Here is a 24,039-nt window from a genome sequence, read left to right on the forward strand (position 1 = left end):
GATTAAGCTCTAAATTGGTAGTAAGATGAAGGATTGAATTTTGTGTTCACTATTCATCTTTTATATAACAAAATCAACTTGTTAATTCGAGTAAAATCAACTTAATTGTTTTTTTGTCCTTTTGTTCCCCTGAGAAAGAATAATTATGAGGCATCAAAAGAAAGGAAAATTACATAGTACAACACGCGCACACGCAGACCCTTCAGGAAGAGCATTGGAACGGAACCGACGCTCGGCTTCAGCTGTCCCCAGAAGATGACGGAGGAAACTGGCTTGAATGAGTCCATGATGTCTCAGGAAACCCCGACGCCCCGCCCCAGATCATCTGCCGCTCCGTTGGTGTGCTCGAAGCGTAGGATGGAGGATAAGAGGAGGAGGAGGAGGAAGAAGGAGAGATAACAGTCGAAGATTGAACGGAGTTGGCGTGAAAGGACGAGGCAGGCAGAGAACTGCTGTCGTTCACGCCAGAGTGCACGAACGGGTCCAACAGGCTCGCCGGAGGGAGCCTCTGGTACTCCGCGGCGCCCTGCAGGAGCCTCGAGTACGCCAAGTAGTCGCTTACGGCGCCGGAAGAGGTAGCGGGGGAGTTGGACGGCGGCATCTGCGCCGCCAGAGCGACGGAGTGGGACGGCTGAAGGCGGACGTTCTCGGGGAAGTTGAGCTTGGCTCTGCTGCCACGGAAGCGGAGGGCGGCCTCGTCGTACGCCCGCGCCGCCTCCTCGGCCGTCTCGAAGGTCCCCAGCCATACCCGAGCAGCCTTGTAGGGGTCGCGGATCTCGGCCGCCCATTTGCCCCACGGCCGCTGGCGGACGCCGCGATACTTCCTTTTCGGCGCCTCCCTTTCCCTTTCCTCTTGGTTCGAGGAAGCAGGGGAGGCCTCCTCCACGGCTGCTGCTGCAGGAGCAGGGGATTGCAGCATCGGCAGAAATGCTTGTGGATACTGCTCCACTGCTGTAGATCAAATAAGCATAGAGAATGAGTGGAATCTCCACTAGGCAAGCAGGGAGACACAGTAGCCACACTACCGATTTGTGTTTGGAGATGGGAGTCTATTTGTTTCAATAAGAACACGAAAGAGATGAAAGCATGCATGTTCAGAGAATGTGATGGTTCACATTTGATTTCATTCACACAGGAGAGAACAACAAAAGTCCGCAGTTAGAGATCGTAAATGACATCTGCAGATGCTGCTATTTTCATGTGTATCGAGGAAGGAGAAGAACACAGAGTCAAGCGCAGATGCTGCTACTACTGCATGTACATTAAGAAAAGTGATGAACGCAGTAGTTTGCATACAAGAAGTACATGAAATCATAGAAGAAGAAATTGAGCCAAACAATACATGAACACAAAACCAAGAAGTAGAAGCAACAGCAGGAACATCAACAGGATTCAAACAGAGGTCACATGAAATCACAAGATGAGAAACAAAACAAACGGATGAGAAGTAGAACAACACCTGCAACATCGGGTGATGCTCCGCCGTAGTAGCTCCCGAACTCGCCAAGACATCGGTAGTACCTCAGTGCCAGGTGAGACGGCAGCTCCGGTCTCGTTCTCGTCTGACTACTTGCGCCGCCACTTTGACCACCGGTCGATGGCGAGGAATACGACGGAGGAGGAGAAAAGATGTAAGAGAACGGCGAGGAAGAAGAGACGGCCGACATGGAGTCCACAGCCATCGGAACTGGCCTCGGTCTCTGCTCGCCGGCCATGACGCGTGTCAGGGCCGAGACCATGGTGGATGTCTCCCGAGAGCGGCGATGACCCGAAAGCAACGCCGCCTGGGCCGTCACCGAAGAATACATCATCCCCGCCGCCGCCGCCTCTTCCTCTTCCATCTCATCGCTCCCCGCCGCAGCGAAGCTGCCGTCCGACGACTGGTGTGGGTTCGCCACTTTTAGACACATGCATGAAATCACTCCTCGAACTCCTCCGCCTCCTTCAGGGAGATGAAGACAGCAGCTTATATAAAGAGACACACAAAGTGGATTCGAACTCACGCGGCCCATTAAACAACTATCGGATTGGCACACGTGCCCGCCGAAATTTCTTGGCCGTGTTCTCATGACGCCGAGCTGCGGGTGGAGGAGATAAGCATGGCTCCTGCGTTAACCGAGCCTGCATGCCTTCACGGCGATCTTATCTACAACAAGACACTCCATAAAACGAATGGGGGAAGTGTGAAGGAAAGAATATGCCGTTCACACAACCTTTGACCGGTGAGGTTGGGTGAGAGGAAGGAGTAGGTGGTGTTGTGTGATGGGGCTGATGGAGAGATGAGAGAGAGGAGAATTTGGATCGGACTTTGTGTTGCCGACACGAAGGTGGCCCGATCATTAATTGTTCTGTGGAGTGAGATTAAGCACGATTAGCTTCTTCTACGTGCAGATTATGCTGCCTTGAGGTTCAATGGTTGAGCTCTGTTATCTCCCTTCTTCCTCTGTTTTGCATGTGATTTCTCCTCTCTCTCTCTCTCTCTCTCTCTCTCTCTCTCTTCCATAGTCTTCACGTGCTAATCTAACATTAAGATTAAAAAGGGATAATTATATATTACTCTCTATATTTACATACGATCAACATCTCGATTTTCGTATTTTAAAAAATAACATTGTGATCGTTACACTTATAAAAATTAAACATTTAATTTTAATTCTCATCACACCATTAATTTCATCGTAAACAAAAAGGTAAAAAAATAATTTTATAGAAATTTCTATTTTCCTCCCCCTACAAATGATAGACCATTAACAATGTTAACGGTGTGTAAGGTCAACAGTACCGATGACATGTGAGGCCGATAATATGTGAGGGGAAAGAGGAATGAGACTTACACCGATGAGGTGTGTGGAGCAGTTTTCGATCTCGCCGATCATGTTGTGCGTGTTGGAGACGAATGAGATAGCGGGAAGCGCCTCCTACACTTCGTCGCACGACTCCCTCTAGGAGTCCGCTCGCATACGGCAATGGTAAAATTTTGACACTTTGGCAATGGTAAAAATCTAATCCTATATAACTACATAGAGTAATCTATAATTAGATGAATGTGTCACGGATCAAATAAGATCAAAACAAGGTCTCTGTCGGTCAATGATCACTAGGCCAAATCAGATGATTGCACCATCGCCATCATCATAATTATAATCTCAAAGACACCGGTCACGCACCAATCAAAGCGGTCGACCACGACGTCTCCTCATCGTCTCCCTCCCATGTGTTTCCTACCCTTTGACGAGCAATAAAAATGGCATCGCTTCGTCCTCAAGCATTAGATTAATGGTGTGGTGGGCCAAACAATGCATGGCCATTTCTGACAAGTTGAGACACTTATGTGATAGCATTGTTCTCGGAAAAGAAGGGCACTGAACATTCTCAATGGAGGAAAAGACTATGGTCCACAAAGGCCATGATCTTCGCATGGTAGGTGATGCATGTGTGTTTTTCTTGACCTAATCAACACATGTTAATGGATTTGATAGTCATGTAGAGACAAGTTCGTATATCCAAATCGATTTCTCTCGTAACATTCGGAGAACAAGTTAGGGTTTGGCACTTAAAGAATGATGGCGATGATGATAATTTCGGATATGCCATCGCACGAATCACGAGGAGCGGTAGGTTGGGCTTGTCAAATCACGATGACTCAATCTGGGAGGAAAAGAACAAGCGAATTTTTACTTGTTGGAGACACGTGTCACGCGGCGGAGGGAGGCGCACCCGATCGTATCGTGTCTCACATTCCACATGCGGGAATTGGAAGCTCGGATGGCGACTTCAGTTGGTGTGATGCGAGACTTGTCCTCACATCTCACATGCACATGACGATGAATAGGGAATGAGTTGTTGTGACTTGAACTTTGATTTATATATATATATATATATATATATATATATATATATATATATAATATATATATAAATGAAAAAAATTATTTAATGCATTATGGATCGAAGGGAACAAAAAGTTTGATTATTTATATATATATATAATATCTTTTTTTTGAAAAAAAATAATATATTAAGAAAGAGAATTATTATTATAACCTAAGCTTGGAGTTAAATAGAAAGAAAAAAAGATAGAGAAGGGAGTATGATGTCCTTTCATAAAACCATTATCCGATTATATTTGGGGTGATTAGCTAACCTGAATCACTTTCCAAGCTTGAAGCTTATTTAAAAGACCAAAAAGGTTTCTAGTTAGGTTAGTAAACCTCCATGATGATTTGTGTCTTCTTAGGTAAGCAAACTACTACGATAGCATACGAAGCATTGTTAAAAATGCCATTGATATTAATTTTAAATAGCAATATATTGAGACTTACCACTTTCTATGTCCCTACATGACGTGGAATCCATAGCTTTAATTCGAAGTAGTAAGATCTTTAAGACTTATCCCTCCCTACATGATGTGGAATCCATCGCCTTAAATGGAGGAGAAGAACTACGAACCAGACAAGAAGCTTCTCAAATACAATATAAAATACGAGTGAGAGGCTCACGTTTTCTTCCCTTCGGTGCAATGTGTTTGCACACATTCCTCTCTCTCTCTCTCTCTCTCTCTCTCTATTATAAAGATGTTCTTGTGATGACGAGGGTTGGCATGAGAAGGCTAAAAGGAGTTAGGTTGTCGGGAGCGCAATCTTGGGATCAGGGAAAGTAAAATGCATCTCACACCAACTTTATTGATTGCTTCTCACGCCAACTTGATTGAACTATGGAAAAGGATAGAAGAGATTATTATGTATGTACTAAGTTAAAAGCTTCTCATGGTTTATATAAGTCACTACCTATCACGAGGTCTTAGTGCTCTTTCAGGGGGGGACTTAAACCATGAAGTGTTCATGCTTATAACCTAAAGAGTTAAAATGTATGTACATGTTGGTTTATCATCTAAATAGTTTTAAGGTTTCAAATTGTGATCGAGATAACTCGAGTGACTTCGTATGTTATAAATTAAAAATATATGAACAAAAAATTATAATCATAGCAGCAATATAATCTTTTGCTCTAATATTAACTTAGTTTCACCAGAAGTTCAAGTGAACAAAATGAAACATGAACTATTAGGTTCTTTGACTGATGGTTTGCAGGAGGGACTCAGGAGGACTTGGATTTTGTTTCTTTTGGGGGCAGGTTGGAGAGAGAGAGAGAGAGAGAGAGAGAGAGAGAGAGAGAGAGATTGGACTAACTTGGATTGCTGGGGCCCATGAAGTGACTTCATGACCCATGCAAAAGTCAAAGTGGAAATCCAGTGTTCCAAAGTGTCTTAGAGCCTGCAACTTCCAAGTCAAAACCGAATCCCAAAGCTGCCACAATGTCTAACCTTTGACTTAATTCTCTTCATGTGTTGAGGATGCAGAAGCAGTTTTCTGCCCTTCACATGAGAACTGGTTTGATATCTTTACAGGAAGGAAGGGGATTCAAGAGAATGATAGTTGAAGGTTTAGACCATCAAGGAAGTCATCTACCTAATTTGGATATCTCAAACAAGGGAAGTTTTTGGAGTGGATGAACCTGCAAGATCAAATCTAATTAATTGTACATGAGATTGAGAACTAATACAATGCAAAAAATTTAAACTGGCACACATGAATATTTTTTAACATCTTTTATTTTATTATATCGATTAATTATGTTTCTTTTATTTTTGAGGGCTCGGTCTATTCGTCTATCGGTAACGAGTCATGCCATAAAACTTAGGTTGCTCGGATTGTTTGGCTAATTTGCCTAACGTAATTGATATACCTATACAAATTAAAATTTAAATTATTAAGTAACATATAATATTCCGTATATGTCATCTAACTCTTTCAATATATGCATGCATGAATATTTTCAGCAAAACCTTAGAACTCCATGTTGCATTTACTCAGCCAATGGAATTTTGGTGGTGGATTAGTAGTTCAACCTTCAATTCACCAGCTTCAAACCAGGCATGTCTGAAGTCAAAGTTTGAAAGAAAACAAAAGGCAGTGCTTCGGCAAAACTGCTACTCCTTCTTCTTTCAGAGTCAACATTGCAGACTAAGGCCATCATCAGGCAATAAGTACTAGCAAATGCTGTCTTCTGCAGGGTAGAAATTTCACTCGGTTTCAACACCAGTTATTATAGTGAGGTAGAGAATCTACCAACAGGAATGGTTCCATGTCAATGCCTGTCGTCTTCGAAGGCCTCGAATTGGCGGCGCTTACACTTGCTAGAATATAGAGCAGTCGAGTCAAACGAAATGATGCCACACCATTCTTGATCGGAGCTTCGAGGTCTCAGACAATGATGCCAAAGTCAACGGTAGGTTTGTTCCATTATGCGACAAAGAAATATTCACGCATATGATTGTTTTACTCAGAAGCCAATGAGAATGATCTCCGAGAAGCTTTTGGAGTTCAATTATTTACCACTAATCACTTATTCCCTCACCAAATCATTGAGAAAGTTTGAAATGAGTGTTGATATCGGTATAATTAGTTTAGTTTAGACACACAAAATATACTAAAACTCCAAATGCACAGGTCAGATGTTTAACATGCTCATTGATGAAGGCAACCAACTGTTCTTTCTACTGTTCATCCAACAGAGCAATGAAAAGAGTAAATCCAAAAAGCTGTGCTGGGTCGATTGAATATGCTCACCCAAAAATGACAGCAAGAGGATTCTGTTCTTTGATTGCCACTGGAAGCTGATACAAGCCTTGAATTCCTAGAGGAATATGGCACAAAAGCCAACAAAGAACAAAGAAAAAGAGTGATGTTAACCAGTATTCATGGTGACAATGATATTGAAGCAACTAGTACAAACTCAAGGTCACACCATAGGTTGATTTCAGGGCTGAAATGAGTGATCAAGTGCAGGATCTGACAAGCCATTTTCACAAGAACAAGACAATTTCACAACCCACTTTCATCAAGAATACTTTGTGAATAGCATATAATACAGAATCGAAAGCATAGCAGGAACCAAGGAATGTCATCTTGGAACACTTGATCATTCTACAGCACCAGAAAATGTCACATTCAGTCATATACTTAAAAGTCATTCTTGCAGGATATGTCAAATTTAGTAGGTCTAGTCACAGGTAAAATGACTTCCATAAGTTAGCTGGCAAAGCATAATAAAGTCAATGGTGCATGTTTCAACATCATATATGCTGACATCCACACCATATATTTCACATGAACTGTCATGTATTGGGCAATGACAAGTCTGATAATTGATCATGCTGAAATCTACACCCAAACATTGCAAGGCATTTGGTAATGTCAAAACAGTCACCATCCACATGCACTACCAATCCAATATGACATTGGCCATTCTACCATTTCACTGCTCTATGTGAAGAAATGAAGATTACAAGTAAACTTGGGTGCTAGGAAACCACACATCACTAATGCGGCAAATGAAGAGATACTTAAGGTTTGTGCCATCCATCAAACGCAGTCCAGAGAAGGGCAGAAAGAGGTCATGATAGTTCATCATGAGTCATTCAGTTGTGTTTTAACTGTGCAACAAGTCTAACTATGCACTGTCAGATGTCTTAGTTTCCATATGCCATGTTCTTTTTGCCATTTTGTCTCTTAGACCATCATCATTCTCCACTTGCTTAGCATTCTGCATTTCATAACCTGCAAAAAGACCATCACTAAAAATTTAGGAACACAAGGCAATGTGTCAGGTGCTGTATCAGTGAATTAAAGTTGGCTTCTAAACCAAGCACAGAGGGGTCACAGGGAACTTGATTGCATCAACAACAGCATGCAAACGCAAATAAGGCCATGCGATTTTGCAACACTTCAAAACCAAAAGCTAATACAGTAAGCACCAATATTTCCAATACTTAGAGCATGAAAAAGAGTAAATTTAATTAGTTGAAGCATAAAGTTGTTACACTTTAGACAAGCATAGAAATGCCAAGGTTCATCGTATCGTCACATACTGCCCAATATGACGGTACATATCGATTTAATAGGAGATCGGTATGGGTGGTATCTCAGTTTATCGGTACGCACTATCATATCATGTATCGATATATTAGTACGATTCGATATGTACCTTACTGATGATTGATGAACCATGATAAATGTACTGGTAAGTTTTTCGAATGGTCCATATGACTACTAAGATTGTCTTTGATTCATATAGCTTTAACAATTGGTATGTTAACCAGGATCCATCTAATCTTCCCAATGGTTATAACATAGAGTGTAAGCAGCAAGATCCTCCTACTATATATATATATATATATACATACATATATACACATATATACATATACATATATATGTATGTATACATATATATATATATACATAAATATATAGATACATACATACATACATACATACATATATACATATATGTATACATATATACATATATATACATACATATATATATGTATGTATATATGTGTATATATATATATATATATATGAAAGTATAATATACTGTTTGATCAGATCCCACTAGAGAGACATCACTGCCTACTCAGCAACAGTTCCCTTTTTTCTTCCTTGACAAAGAAAGAGAAGGATGGGAAAGATATATAAACAGTGGGGAAGATGAGGAAAAGAAAACTATATCCAACATTCTGCATATCAAAAGCAGTTGGTTACAGAAAGAATGTTGAGAGACTCGAGAAGAATCAGAAGACATTATATATATAACATGGTGAGATAAACAGAAGACACAGCATATCACTTTCAAATTCCTCCAACCAAACACCAAATACAAGTAGATACACATCAGGCAGCAATGAGGCAGATTGCTTCCTAAACCTGAAAGGTCAGGCAGCTTGCAGATGCCTTTCCCTTTCTTTTGGCTCGAATTCTGCTCATTTTGAGATGATGGGATACGTGTGCTTTGCTACGGCACAGGCTTTTGAGATGATGGTATATCGCCTTCAGCTGCTAAAGAGCTTGCAGCTAAAACCTCAGGTGAGAGATCCCAGCTCCCGCTTCTCCTACCACGACTTGAGTTCTTCGTTTCAGTCCTAATAACAGGAATCTCTGTCTCGGAATCCACCATAAGCTCGGACTCCGAGAGGGCCTGATGCAAGCCATTGCTGTTTCTACCACCCATCTCCTCATCGACTTCTTCATAATTACGACGTCGAGAAATTTTCAAGAGATCCCCTCCGATATCAAGGTCATCTTCAACTTTTACACGTGGACTACTGGCTGGTTCTTCTTCCATATCCCGTGTGCGACCAACTGGGGGAGGTCTTGGGATTTCATCTTGTACATATGCTCTAAATTTGCTTCTAGAAGGTTTGATCTCTGTGCAGAGTACCTCGATGAAGTTGCTCAAACAACCTCGATCAAATGCACTAACCCTGTTGTCAGCTCTGTATCGGAAGTTTTCATAGGTGGTCTGCAGAACACAATGTTCTTCGGATGATAGAGATTATTAAAGGAAACACAACTGAAGAAGAAAGAACATGAACATATCAACACAAAGAAACTTCTTTTCATGTCTAGCATGTTATTCATCTCATGCGATTAGGAAATGGAAAATAGTGTATTGTACCATCTTCCTGTTATGTTCTGATTATGGCTGTTCTCTCAAAAGAAATTGACCACATACAATTTTTTATAAAGAAGGCATGATGTAGCTATTCGATCATACAACTAGTAAAGGAAAATAAAATAGAAAACAGTTCCATCTGTATATATAACAATCAACTGTAAATAAGCGAATAGGCCAACACAAAAGAAAGGATCATTGTGCATGCATGTAGTTATGCACAGACCTCATAACAAAGAGAGAAACATCAATTTATTTTCTATTAACCAAGACTAAACAGGAACTGGAACATACCAGGAGAATCATAAAAAATATTAACCATGACTTTTCTAAAGTTCTTTTAACCAAGGTTTAACGTACCGAAGCATACCGCTTGATATAGACGGTACATACCAATCAGACAAAGGACTGGTACATACATCGGTATACCTCAATGTACCATGTATGCTCGGTATAACTCAGTACAACTCAGTACATATCATACCAACAGCTGATCGGTACACCGAGACGGATCGGTAATGTGAACCATGCTTTTAACGAATATAAAAAGTAATTAAACTTGACGTTAAGAATACAATGCAACAATCTCAGATGAACTGACCTGGTTAGTGCCAATTAGGTATAGATGAAACCCAGTGAGACCGCCAACAAACCAGAGAGAAACAAAACAATATATCATTAGTACCACTGATGCAGGAGAATGTTTCATTGCCTTCCATACTGTAGGATAATCTTCATCCATGAGAAATTTGATGTACAATGCACACATTGCAAATACATATATGCAAAGAAGAGTTGAGGAAGACACAAACAGGAAAAAGTAGCGGTAATTGCGCTGCACAGAGAAATAAATAAGATAAGCACACAAATTCACCAGATCTAATGAAGGGGAAATACTAAAACTAAAAAGCACAGACAAATCTAAAAATTGAAAATTTTGCTTCAGCAAATATGAAAGCATAAATTACAATGAAAAAGAGTCAGATACAAACTGACAATTTCATCTACAAAAGAATATTAACCACAAGAAAAAAATACTAAACACAAACAGAATATTAAAAGAAAAAGAGAAGGTACAGCATCCACGCATCCAGCACTGGATGTACTTGTGAATGTCCAGCACCAGATGTGCTTGGCATATGTAACACAGGAGTTCTATAACAAGATAAAGCAATAGGCGTCTCAAAATTTAGTGAAAATATATGATCCAGGACTAGGGGAGAGAGTATCAAGAGGAAAAGCAAGATGAATGTATCGCAGAACTTTAAAATAATGGCTCAGAAAAATGGAATTTGAGAGAAGTGTGGCACTTCCATAAAAATAATAGTGAAAAGGGTGATATCAATAACTTGTACTCAGGTATGCCGTTGATAAGCAATCATAGATTCACTAGCTCCACTAAACAAGCATGCAGTGGAACTTATAGATCCAAGTCACATTTTAATAAAAATATTGCTGAGATAATAATCAATAATTTGTAGAACAATCAACGAAAAATAATAACTGAGATAAGTTGAAGGAAATAACTTGAGAAACGAACCTGCCCAATGCATTGCCCAACCCAGGGGCAATGATGATCAAATCGTTCCACACAGTTATTGCATATGGAGCAATGAGAGCAACGAGGAGGCCGATAGATCATGCAAGTATCACAATATTTCACTTTCACAGGTATCCCATTTACCATTACTTCTTTTATACGTGGAAATGTTAAACTGGGTGTATGCCTCCCACCAATTTCAGAATGAGTTGAAGTATCATGAGAAAATTCTTCCTCTGGTGGATGTGAAGCACGTGGTACAATACCCGGATCTCGAGCTGAAGTCATCAGTAACAGTAACAGCACCTAAAAAAGTCTCATTTGGTTCAAAGTAAAGCTATTATTTTGTTAATGGAAGTCACGGATACAAAAAATTTATTAAGCGATTATTAAGTGAAAAGATCCATGTAAGTGACTCTGCACTAGAAACTCAATGTTTAACATTTGTTATTATCAGAAAGAAGAAGGACATAACACTTGCTAGAGATATACATCAGGAAGAACAAGGAAGTTGAATCCTGAACAGCAGGACTTTGTGGATCTAGTAGATGAATGTTTTCATTACAAAATATTAAATAAAACCAGAAATACACCATATTTTTATATGCCTTTATAAATCTGGTATCCAACAAAAAAAAAAAAAGAGAGAAGAATCACATACATGTTTTTTATGTGCTCCTGAAGAATGTAGTTTTTCCTAACAAACAACATTCATAAATAAATAAAAAAAGCAGCTGGACAACAAAGAACTGCTCAAAAGTGATTAAAAAAACAAAGGTTGCTGCTTCAGATGTTTAAGTATAGAAAACTACTTAAATCTCAAAAGCATCAAGAATATTATATCAATACCAATACCATTCACGAAACCTCTTAGATCATGAAAAAAATATCAACATATGGTGAGCCCCATCTTGTGAAGCTGCTGCACCAGACTTAATGTTCATAAAAGGAAAAGAAAAAGATGATGAAAATCGGGCTTCTTTTTCATAAGAAAGCAATCTAAAGATTATTTCATATGGATATGAAGCACTGATTCTCAGTTATTCAAGATAGCTCAAGTTCTGTTAGGCAAACCACAAAAAATTTCCATTAGAAGTAATGCTTCATAAGTTCGAAAGAAATATAAACAGGAAGTGCACTTACATGGATAGTGAAGGCTATTGCAACCACCAGAACTGCATATCCTGCATCATAGGCAGGAAACTCATGGAGAAGATTTCTTGCAACAAATACACAAAAGATCACTACAGGAACAACGATGAGTGCAACAGTGACAAACAGCGACCTGGAATCAGGTCCAAATATTAACCTCCCACATAACAAGAAGCTCTGCAAAAGATTAATGCAAAAGTTATAGACACAGTAACAGTCATACAAACTCTTAAAATGTGACAATGTGCATTTATAAGACAAGCCAACCATAAATAAGATCAAAGGTTTATGAATTAATATTCAGAATTGGCTGCATTTCAAATTAGCCCATAAAACCAATTGTCAGTTTTTCCCCACCTTCATGCTAGGCAACAGTCATGCTAAGTTCAATTTCTAGTTTTACTTCAGGTGGTTAGGAATGATCTTGTTGTAGAGAGGCAGTGGGTCGCCTTGACTAGTTTTAGCTCTCCGATCGAATTTAAAGTGAGTTATTATTTGAGAAAATTTAAAACAAAATTCTAGGGAAGATATTTCTCTGCTATATGACATCTGTGTCATTTCATCAGCTGTTCAGTCTTCAGCTAAAGACTTGTCATGAGAAGCCACAAACCTGACAGGCAAGAAGAGTGAAATTGTTCTGTCACAGATTTCTCCAAGTGTCCCTAAGGGGTCCTAAATAGGCAAGGTAGCATTGCAATTCTATCCCTTCCATAAAACTTATGAGAATCCTAGTCAGAGTGAGCATATGAACTTGTAAAGCCAAGAATCCAAACTAGTTTATTGGTTCTGTTGGGTTCAGATAATCTAAACAGATAGATTATGTATTTAGTTTGTTTACGAAAATTGGAAATGGCACAACTTTCCAAATCAACCAGGTTATAGATTCCATATAAATGTTATATTTCTTTGTATTCTTCAATTAAATTTATATTTATGCAAAGGCATAAATACTACATTCTGTACTCATGATGTTTAATATATTTTATGATTATGACGGTCTTGTATAAATATAATGTGACATCTAAAACACAAGGGGAACTGAATAGAAAACCATCAATAATTTCAATTTCGTGCAAAATTTACTCAGTTGATTTTAAATTTCTGCATCCTGAATAGGTCTCCTAAAAACCAAACTAAATCAAACTGAAACAAAAAGAAATGTATGTGTTTTGATGAAGATTCTCTCTTGCATGAAATATGAAGTCAATTATATGAAGTCAAAATTTACTCAGTTGTTTTTTTTCTTTCTGTAATTCTCCTGTACTTTCATATTTCCTGGAGAAACCCTGTCAAGCAGTAAGTTATACAACCCATCTACCAATGGGATTATGATCTGAACTTATGGACGAGAAAGATGCAATGCCTGAATCAGTGCAAAAGCAAACTATTATATTGGGAATCTTCAGCACTCTCAAAATGAGCATCGTCACATAGAAATGAGATCATGCAAAGAAAATGATGAAACACTTAGTTCATCAGAAAGCGGCATACAACCTCAAGAACTGGTTGGAGTTAAACATAAGAAAACTAAGAACCAAAAAGAATCAATCGAAGAAGATTTGAACAAAAGAGAACACAAACAAGAATGAGACACGGATGAACAGACTGAAGCAAGTACGAAAATGGTTGATTTGCAGGGATCAACACCCAAGCCCAGGCACATCCAAGATAACTGTACTAGTGCTTTCCAGGTCCAGTTACTTCCTAGACATTTAGAAACATCAAGTAGCATTGTATTTGGTCATGAAACAAAAAAACAGGTACAACAGTGAGATTCCGCATTGGTGTAAAACAGTACATTAAGCAGGTCAGTTTTGACTGGCTACATAAGTCCACTAGATATCAGAACAAATAGGAACTTAGTTTCTATCCTGAAATTAAATTTATGAAAGCCTAAATGAGGAAAGATAATATTTTTAACTACAAATTTCCTTTTTCGTAATTTCAAAAGCCTCAAGTAGATATGAAAGGTGTCTAATTGACTCTGTGTATATAAGAGTCCTAGAATAAGTCAAAACAGGATAACTCATATATGTACAAAGGGCAGTGATTTCGACTAAAACGACAGGAAAGCATGTATATGACAAAGAACTTTGGAGCATGAAAATAACCAGAGTTGCTGTAATTAGGAGTGTAAATATGGCTCAGTGTTCATGAACAGTCCATGCTCTTCTTGTCTGAGAGCACCTTAAACCAAATCCAATCAGAAAAAGATGTTTCATTCCTATACGAGCCAAATACAAACTCAACTAAGTTTGATCATCTTTGGCTCAGCTCCAAGCAAGCCCTCTTTTCTCTGTGTCATGCCCTTGTCTACTTGTATTGTTTTCTCAGCGGTGTACAATTGATGAAATTGAATGGCCAAGTAAAATAAGTCACTATATATAACACTAACACACTTGTTCAGAACGGAGTAGGAACTCACATGGTAGAAACAAAATAAATCGAATTGGATTATTTTTATGATCGATTTAACATGCTTTGATATTTTTGCCATGTAAAAATTCAAGCAAAAAAAAAAAACCCCAGCATCTCCCAAACGGGTCACTCCCATCGCGCTCGATCGCTCCAATGCTGAAAGACGTTGGTCCGGGTTAAAGCTCCAGTTCTAGTAAACACTCCTAGACCAGCTCACAACACGAATAAAGACCTAAATGTAGGCGCCAGGCAACCTCAAAGACTCTCCTTTTGAGCATTGCAGCCCACGAAAACCTTTGCAAAACATCCAATCGACTAGAACCCAACACCAATACCCTAAATCCACCGAAACAACCAAACCCCCACGAATCCAAGATTTTCCACATCCACCAAAAAAATCAGAAAATCACCGTGTAAAGAAGTAAATGAAAACAATAACAATATCAAACAACCCGAATCTTACATTGTTCCCTTTCCAAGCTTGATAAACCCGTTTGGCCATGGCTGCCGGCGAGCAGTAGGCCGTCGCTGCTCAGCACGACGAAAACAAGTCAGCGACTATCAAGATCGCTCATCTTACTCCACCTTCCCCCTCCGAATCTATGGCGATAGAGACAAGATAAAAACAAAAGAGAGACGACCAAAAAAGGTAGGATTCTTCTGCTGCCTCCTCCTCCTCCTCCTCCGCCTAATCCACGAATCTCACAACAAAGACAGCAAAATTAGGGCTTTTCCTTTTCTTTTGCTGCCTTTCTCTGTCTCTCTCTCTCCCTCTTTTTCTTCTTTTCCTTCTCCTCCCCTTTTTGGGTTTTGAGATTTTGGATCAAAAGGCTGCTGGTTGACAGCTTGAAGCCCAGTGTGATGTCGAAGTGTTTCTTTGGCATATATACATAAAATAGCTGGAAAATAAATAAATAAATAAATAAATAAAGCAGCACAAATTCAAGTCAATTTTGTATATTAACCCTTGTAATTCTCAAATGCCATATTTGGTCCCTCTAATCCCTCAATCTTATCCTTTGAAAATTAAGAAGCACACACACACACACAAACACATTAAAGAATAAGTTTTTGAAATAAATTTTTTTTTGTGTGAAGATAAATGCTATAAACTGTTGAAAATTCCTCATCATGGCTTTCATTTTACACTACTACTACGTTATGTATATCCCAATTCTTCTAGTTGAACTAAGTCTTCTTTTCATATGATATTGGAACATTAAAAGAAAAAAAATTCTAATTTTTTAATGGTTAAAGGTGAATGTATCTTTGAAATTCTAATTTTTTTTAAGGAACAATTGTATAATTAATAATAATAACAATATTATTATTATTATTATTATTATTTGAATGGTATTATGAGGTATAGAAAGAAAGATACGTTTAGGATGATGAATTGGAAGAATAAAGAGTTGGACTCTTTCTCCTTTACCCACACTGTGTAGGGATTCTTGTTGTTGTGGGTTTAATTGAAGTGGGACAAAGTAAGTAGGATATAGCATATTTTATTTCTCCACATTCACCATGTTCAGGTGAGAATTGTCTTATGGACTCAGTTAAAAGTGGGACCAGTGTGGCTATAATGTAAAGAGTCATAAGTCTTTCTTCCATCAATCAATTATTCATCACATTTTATCTAGTAAAATGGTAAGATCACTCAGCTTTCCACCATATATCAGTGTGACCTTCTCCATGGCCTGTCCAAATATGTCTGCATTATAAGAACAATCAATTTGTCAAAGTTTTGAGTTTCTTGAACCCAACAAAAAAAAAACTATTTGAAAGATGTTTATTTGAATTATCTTTAAGCATATTTCCACTTGTTAAATCATTGTACATACACATTGATTCTTTATATATAATATATATATTATATGAATACCCATATCAGTATGTGAGAATTCTTTATGACATGTGTTGACTAAAGGGAACTTGATTGTCTTGTCTAGAAAGCTGAGCTGGGAATTGATCATTACAAGAGTTGGGTCCAAAAAAGATCTCCACACAATGAAAGTTGAATTCATATCCTTTGGCTGAAGTTTAGCATAAGTATCTTATAATATTGTTAATGGCTTCATAGATGCTATACACTTGTGTGAATAATGAAACTACATGCCTAAACAATAGGCAAGCCATAAATAATGAGTTTCCTTGTGATCAAAGAAGACTTTTCTTTTGTAGCTCACTTTTACAGTGAATGGGCATAAGGATGAGGAAACTTATAGGCCAAAGACTTAAAAGTCTAATGCAAGAACACGAAAAAGTAAAAACAAGAACATGAGAGCATAAAATTATATATATATATATATATATATATATATATATATATATATATATATATATATATATATATATATCATGATCAGATTAATTTTGGGTTTTTAATTCATTAAGTTGTGTTATAAAATAATTATTATCATAATACGTGACTTTTTAATTTTTATTGTTCTTACATGATATGATATGATGGTATGATAATATTATATATACGCAAAATAATTATTCAACTCCAGCAAAATAACACATAATGCAGTGATCTTGAAAGGAATTTTTTGAACTAAAGTTTAATAATAAATAAAATTAGATCTCTAAGAACAATTAGAATTCTATTCACACAACACCAACAATAAAGTTATAACGTCCCAACTATTATTTACATAATAATTAAATTATAATATAAAAATATTATTTGTATTATCTGTTATATTACATAATAATTAAGTTGTGTTACAAAATTAATTATTACATAGTGCACGACTTTTTGAAATTTGTAAAATGATGTAATGATTTCTAGAATAATGTAGTTTTAAAAATAATATATAATAAAAGGGGCATTCCGAGAATCGAACTCGGGACCTCTCGCACCCAAAGCGAGAATCATACCACTAGACCAAATGCCCTGTGGTGTTTGGATTCTCAGAAGTATTTATTTACGTTATTAATTAACCCAATTGATATAAATTGTTAATGGGCTATAAATAGAAACAAGCAACAGTTTTTATTAATATGGACAAAAAATTAAGTTTATAAACTAAAAAGTGTCGACAAAAAATAAATAAAAGAACAAACATATTCAATGTTATTTTTATTAATATGGATAAAAATAAATTAAAGTACCGATAAAAAAATTTCCAATGTTATTTTTATTAAAGTAAAGAATAAACAAAAATAATAAAAGCATATGCTTTGCTAAATAAAAGGTTGCCTGCTTATAAATTAAATTATCGAAAAAAAAGAATAAACATATTATTGTTATTTTTATTAATATGGATAAAAAACAGTTTAATTAACTACCAGCTTCCGGTTTTAGTTCCTAACCGTTTTTTTAATTAAAGCAATCTTGATTTAATAAGTATGTCTAACAGTCTCTCTCTCTCTCTCTCTCTCTAAGATGCTTTGATATAGCAGAAACTATCCATGAAATAAGTTGGAAGCTCGAGAAAATGTGGGTAAAAAAAAAGACAAGTCTTTCACTGTCACAAAATCACAAAAATGATATCTAATCTTTTCTTAGTTAATGACATGGTGTGAGATCAGCTGCCTCGTGCCTCCTTGGACAATCAATCTCCTGCAACTATTATGAGTATCCAAAGACCACAAGGAGAAGCTCTGTTTTTGTTTCTTCTAAAGAATGACATTTAATTCTAGCGGGATTATTTCTGACGAGCAGCTTTGTTAAATGAATTGAAGCGTCACTGCAATATTACAAAACAGTCTAACATGGAAATTTAGCTAAGATTTTAATTATATTATGATTTACCACTCATCCTAAAACACGCATGTTAATTCTGATAAGCAGCATTGCTGTTTGTGTCTTCAGATGATCCGAATAGTAAATGCAATACTTCAAAAGTCTTACATAAAATGTGAACTAAGATTTTGATTAGTATACGAATCACTCTTCATCCAGATGATTTCTAATGCGATTAAAAATGATATCAGAACAATATACAATATGCATCACGATGGATACGCAACAATCATGATCCTAATGTATTCCCACAGTTGGAAGGACGGTGACGGTCGCAATCTTTCAGCACTTCCAACCGAAGAGATGATGACAGTGACTTCAATTAGCATATGAATAAAAAAATCAGGAGAAATTTGTTGAGAAAAATATTTACTACAAGCATAGAGAAAATATTTACGATTCAAATCTGAGGGCAAAATCTTGATGCCAGAATATTGATAACGATAGAGTTAGGAACCGATCAATGGTTTCCCTAAAATGAATGGACTAATATGTACAATGATCACAGTCAATTTTATGTATCACATTAAAAAAAATTTAATTGTTCTATGCGAAGCACAGATGAATTACTCATTCAACATAAGATATGACACTTAATATACACACAGCATCATACTACATAACTTCTAAAAAAATGCAGGCAAAATAAATCTATCATCATATTCCAAAACTCATAGAGGCTTAAGAGTTGTTGCTTCTGACGTAAGACTGGACCTGAATTGTGTGTGTGAGGTTAAATCTTATTAGGGTTGGTTCAAATCCTATATGGTAGGATGGTCAAACAGACAAAGTGATTTAATTGGTTAAGCTCGATCAACTTAAGAGATCAGACCTGATGTTCTAACACATTTCCAAGAGCTAAAAAACAGAAAATTCACAGGTCAAATATATCCCAATTCACTGTCATAAAGAAATTTCAGTGTAACAAGACAACTATTGTGTTTCGCAATCTAGTATAAACCAGTAACACATCAAATCCTTGTTATATTATGAATTTTTTTAATCTTAACGACGGTCAGCTAATAATTCCAGCTTAATCAATTCCTGGGACAATTTTTGATGAATTGCATAGTCAATCAAGGGCTTAAATCAACCAAATAAGCCATAAAAAATTTCTGATGGAACAATATTTACAAATAGCATAGGAGAATTGATTGTACAGGCATAATAATATAATTATAATACCAGAAAAGAAAAGAACTACGTTACTAAATATATACAGAATGATTTTCCAAAGAAACAAATGTGTATATTTAGAACAGAAATTGAGAATCCTGCCAAGAAATTGCCTCAATCAACTGCTAAAACACCAGCTCTACAAGTGTTTGGAACAAATCGGTCCAATGAAGCAACATTTAAGAATTTATGTGATTTAAAAATCACAATCAAATCTTTATTATAGTGTTTTGTATCCACTATGAATAATTTGCTTTAATCTTCTGAAAACTATTAGAAAAGTTAATTTGAAGATCTATTTACTCCAGATAACCATGTGAACCATTCTAAAACTAGTGCAATACTGTCACCTAGAGATGAACAGAGTGTACCCAACTTAATGCACTCACCAGGATGAACAGATTATGGTAAATACACAACACATATTTGTGAGACTACTACTAGTTACCAATAAAAAAAAAGCAAAGTAGCATCTTCTGATATAAAAGCCAATGACTAAAATGGAAGAAATTGTAAAACCTACATAACAAAGTACTGATAGTATCACACAACTTTTATATGCGACATCAATTTGACCTTTCGTTCGTGAAGTTCTCCTTAAGATTCTGCAGAGCTTGTCGAATATAATCCTCACTTTGGTTGGAGTATTTTAAGCAGATAAGCTTTTGGACAACCTGGTATGCCACTTGAATTGAATGAAATTGCTCACGGTTTATATCCATCCTCTTCACATCCTAACAAAAATTATAGGCATGCCGAAGTTACAGCACTCTCTTGATTAGTATATAGTATATAAAAAAGAATAACAACTACTGATTTTAACATAAATATGAAAAAAAAAGTATTTAAGTGCTTGAAACCTTTTTAGATGACCTGACATCTTTTTATGCTTTCTTCTCCAGTAGAAGACGGCGGTGTAATGCATTAAAGTTCATAATAACATTTCAACAATGACATAGTAATAAGATTGTTACCTCTTCTGCAATCTTTGCTGTAATGATCCTCGCTGTTTCAACCACAGAACTTGGTAGACCAGCCACTCCAGCCAAAAGAAGGCCATAATGTGGCACATGGCGTGGACCATCCTTGAGATGGAACTGATGACCAACAAAAGATTTGGTACACACAATGGAGTCATCATGAAATTCTTGGTAAAATTAAACTACCAGATAGTCACCTTAAAATCTAAGCGGTTGTTCCTTAAGTCCACTTCAAAGTGGAGTATCTTCACATTTGGATAAATGGTTGCCATTTCAGACAGGCCTTCCATATGTGTAGCAAATATGGTGTACCTGATGAAGCAGCAGAGCTCAAGACAATTATGTAAAATCCAAGGAGAACCAAAAATCCAAACAAGTAGGAAGCATATGCATGAAAAAAAGAAAAAACATGGAAAAGTGTTAATTCCTGTTAACCAATGTCCAGAGAACTACTATATCAGCACAAGGAACCTATAAAAATAACTTGAAGCATGTGGAAAAAACAAAACCAGCCAATCATCAACGAGGAGTCTTTCTTCAGAGGAATTAACAGTGCATATCATTATCCAATAAACAAAGGAAACCAACAGAAGGTAGTATGATGGTTGGTGCTAGCAATTACGCATTGAGAGACAGCAGATGCTCGCAACAACTCCATGCAATGGCAAACCCATCCGAAGAAGAAGTAGCTCTTCCAAGTTCATCCATAACAATCAGGCTTCTATAGAATGAAAGAAAACCATAAGATGAATTTTCGGGAAAAATGTTACATTTGTTGACAGCAATCACTACAGAGAATATACTTTGGAGAAACATTTTGCATAAGGAATGCTGTCTCTTTCATTTCAGTCATAAACTGCAAAACACAATACACTAATGAGCAAAATTTACTGGATATGAGATTTTCAACAGTTACATCCCTATATAAATTCTTATCAGATATTAAGTGTGGCTAAATAACATAGAGAGAGACCTTCAGAATAATCACTGATTATAGAGACACAATAAGAAGCACTTCCAATAGAAGAAAGCAATGATTCTGCTGCTTCCACTATTTTCCATATCCACAATACATGAAAATGCCTTTGAAATTGAAAGAGACCAGACCAGATAAATGACAAACATCTTGATTAAAAAAAATGCCTCAGGTATATAATTGCTGATTTCTTATAAACCATCTGGTTGTACAGAATCACTCACAATCCTTTTACAGGAACAATGACATTTGTTTTTTCAAATCAATAGCCATGTTTTCCAAACATATTAAATATCATGTTGGTTCCATATAAGCCATAACAAGGGATTTAAAACACCCTTGGCAATTGGCAGCAGATCAAGAGTTCATGGCAGAAAAATCTCATAAAACTTCAAGATTTCAAGGTCCTTTTGTTGCCTTACCTACTATTTCTGTTCCTACTAAAAGGCAAGGTTCGTCGTATTGTAACATATCGCTTGGTACGGGCAATATGTACCAATCCAATAGGGGACCGATATGGGCAGTACATATCGATTTGTTGGTATGCCCCACCATACCGTTTGTTGATACATTAGTATGGTTCGGTACATACCGTACCAATAACCGATCGGTACATCGGTACGGAACGGTAAGATAAAACCATGTTAAAAGGTTTAAGTTAGTTATTCATTTGGAATTATGATATGTCATATTTATTTTATTAGTTGAGTGACAATACTTTGACAAGATACAAGTACCAGGTAATTTGAATTTTGAACTTTATTTTCTTTCTTGTGGACAAAAAGATCTCAGTTCTGATAGGGTGTAGTTGACAACACAGCTTCAACAGGTTCCAAGAATTGCCATGCCAAGGGACACGTGATTGTGTGGCACATGTCAAAACATAGCATACCAAAAAGGTACCAGTATACACCATATCCACTGGTACAAAAGATGCCGACATGTATATATAGGTAGACCAATAATCTCTACAATTTTGAATCTCTTATACTAACCTTAGTTTATGTAACTAAAATGATCTTATCACCATCTGATATCTCATAAACATATTTTAAAATATATGGGGGGGAAACCAACTCAAGATAGAAACTTTTGACAAGATACAAGTACCAGGTAATTTGAATTTTGAACTTTATTTTCTTTCTTATGGACAAAAAGATCTCAGTTCCGATAGAGTGTAGTTGACAACACAGCTTCAACAGGTTCCAAGAATTGCCATGCCAAGGGACACATGATTGTGTGGCACATGTCAAAACATAGCATACCAAAAAGGTACCAGTATACACCATATCCACTGGCACAAAAGATGCCGACATGTATATATAGGTAGACCAATTTTTGGCATTTGATTTTTTGCATATGGGTGTGACGAGCCAAAAAGATATCCGGGCATCCCTGTGCTATAAATAACATTCCTTGGTATGATCCTTCTTATAAAACCAAAATTGATAGGGTGACAAACACTATTTTATAGATTTATAGTCATTATTTGAAGTATATATCTGCTTTGGCATGTCTTTGTGTCGAAAATAACAAGTCTTGGTAGGATACACTTTCTATAACAAAAAAAATTGACGGGGTGACAAACACAATTATACAAATTGTTATTTCAAGGAACATAAGTCTAAAGTCTCATACCGTGCTAGAGTTATTTTCAACATTGTCCCCAGTCCCTATCCGTGTGAATATGCGGTCGACAACACGTAGTGATGCAAAACGAGCAGGAACATAGCAACCAATTTGTGCGAGGATGATGATAAGACAAACTTGTTGAAGATAAGTGCTTTTACCACTCCTGTCACAAAGAAGCACAAGTGCAACTGATAGTTAAATGCAGAAAAGTTTTCAAGTGCTGCTGGTCAAGACATTCTGAACAAAGTTTGGAATGTATCAGTATTTAACCAGTCAGAACTCAGGTTGATACTGTGCCAGTACCATACCATGCACAGACACTAGATACACCATTATATACTGAGTTTCAAAGAAAATACTAAAAAACAATATACAAGCCCTGTACAGGACATGTACCGGCCAGCATAGGCTCTATATACCAGGATACAGGGCATAACATTTAGTACCAGTAAGCTGTTGGACTGACAAACACAACCAGTAACCAGTATAGGTCTTGTTCTACCCGGTACATAGCACCTGACAAATACCACTCATACATGCTCTATACCGGGTAGTACAAGACATATAATGAGCTGTACATACCCTGTATCAAGCATATTCCCCAGTTTACCCTACTCCACAGACCGGTAAGCTGTTAGGCTGATAAATATCGACTGTGCTGTATCGTATTGGCAATATTGCAAACCTTATATATGAAGATGATGGATAACAGTTCATGATCCATGATATAAAGTAAGCAATTATTTCCAAAGAAAGCCTCTTACATGTTTGGTCCTGTGACAATAACCATATTAGATGCTTCAGAAAGGAAAAGATTGTTAGGCTGCATTAGAATGAAAAAGGAAGTTAATAAGTTAGAGAAGAAACCACATGACTGAAACAATCTGAAGAAAGA

At 36.9% G+C, this 24,039-nt stretch overlaps 3 protein-coding genes and 1 non-coding gene across 7 annotated transcripts in view; all 4 read right to left on the reverse strand.

Moving 5' to 3' along the window:
- Positions 1-86: 86 nt before the first annotated feature.
- LOC103993551 (ethylene-responsive transcription factor ABR1) lies at positions 87-2,091 on the reverse strand. 2 transcript variants are annotated; one of them, XM_018829527.2, is made up of 2 exons: positions 1,460-2,091; positions 87-948 (listed from the first exon to the last, which is right to left on the reverse strand). In XM_018829527.2, the coding sequence occupies exons 1-2, from the start codon at positions 2,067-2,069 to the stop codon at positions 239-241; spliced, it is 1,320 nt and encodes a 439-aa protein (XP_018685072.2). In that variant the 5' UTR covers positions 2,070-2,091; the 3' UTR covers positions 87-238. The 2 variants fall into 2 exon arrangements, with proteins under 2 accessions (XP_018685072.2, XP_009411924.3); XM_009413649.3 differs by having other exon boundaries at positions 87-951; positions 1,460-2,087.
- Positions 2,092-8,556: 6,465 nt separating this feature from the next.
- LOC135587232 (protein S-acyltransferase 8-like) lies at positions 8,557-15,471 on the reverse strand. Of its 2 annotated transcripts, none has more exons than XM_065078385.1 (5): positions 15,093-15,471; positions 12,203-12,344; positions 11,060-11,365; positions 10,121-10,354; positions 8,557-9,366 (listed from the first exon to the last, which is right to left on the reverse strand). In XM_065078385.1, coding segments are annotated over exons 1-5 (1,191 nt in total). In that variant the 5' UTR covers positions 15,095-15,471; the 3' UTR covers positions 8,557-8,859. The 2 variants fall into 2 exon arrangements, with proteins under 2 accessions (XP_064934457.1, XP_064934456.1); XM_065078384.1 differs by having other exon boundaries at positions 12,203-12,388.
- Positions 15,472-17,457: 1,986 nt separating this feature from the next.
- TRNAP-UGG (transfer RNA proline (anticodon UGG)) lies at positions 17,458-17,529 on the reverse strand. Its single transcript has one exon. It is a non-coding gene; the product is annotated as a tRNA-Pro (tRNA).
- A 2,378-nt stretch (positions 17,530-19,907) lies between these two features.
- The window catches only part of LOC103993549 (DNA mismatch repair protein MSH4), a 35,627-nt gene continuing 31,495 nt past the window's right edge, over positions 19,908-24,039 (reverse strand). For both annotated transcript variants that reach the window (XM_009413647.3, XM_018830932.2), the window contains 7 exons: positions 23,909-23,967; positions 23,151-23,307; positions 21,340-21,392; positions 21,159-21,257; positions 20,734-20,848; positions 20,531-20,653; positions 19,908-20,290 (listed from right to left, as the gene is read on the reverse strand). In XM_009413647.3, the coding sequence (XP_009411922.2) occupies positions 20,123-20,290; positions 20,531-20,653; positions 20,734-20,848; positions 21,159-21,257; positions 21,340-21,392; positions 23,151-23,307; positions 23,909-23,967 (774 nt within the window). In that variant the 3' untranslated portion in view covers positions 19,908-20,122. The remainder of the gene's footprint in view (positions 20,291-20,530; positions 20,654-20,733; positions 20,849-21,158; positions 21,258-21,339; positions 21,393-23,150; positions 23,308-23,908; positions 23,968-24,039) is intronic.

Source organism: Musa acuminata, chromosome BXJ1-8, assembly GCF_036884655.1.
Source record: "Musa acuminata AAA Group cultivar baxijiao chromosome BXJ1-8, Cavendish_Baxijiao_AAA, whole genome shotgun sequence".
NCBI classification, from domain to species: domain Eukaryota; kingdom Viridiplantae; phylum Streptophyta; class Magnoliopsida; order Zingiberales; family Musaceae; genus Musa; species Musa acuminata.

What these genes read in the sequence shown, in the direction of transcription:
- LOC135587232 (XM_065078384.1), bottom strand. Translation starts at nt 15,131, where the DNA reads ATGGCCAAACGGGTTTATCAAGCTTGGAAAGGGAACAAT. An exon ending in AAGCTTGGAAAGGGAACAAT is followed by an intron (nt 12,389 to 15,092) that starts GTAAGATTCGGG and finishes AATCTTTTGCAG; the next exon opens with AGCTTCTTGTTATGTGGGAG. An exon ending in TTGGGCAATGCATTGGGCAG is followed by an intron (nt 10,355 to 11,059) that starts GTTCGTTTCTCA and finishes TTCTCTGTGCAG; the next exon opens with CGCAATTACCGCTACTTTTT.
- LOC103993551 (XM_009413649.3), bottom strand. Translation starts at nt 2,069, where the DNA reads ATGAGAACACGGCCAAGAAATTTCGGCGGGCACGTGTGCCAATCCGAT. An exon ending in AGCATCACCCGATGTTGCAG is followed by an intron (nt 952 to 1,459) that starts GTGTTGTTCTAC and finishes TTTGATCTACAG; the next exon opens with CAGTGGAGCAGTATCCACAA.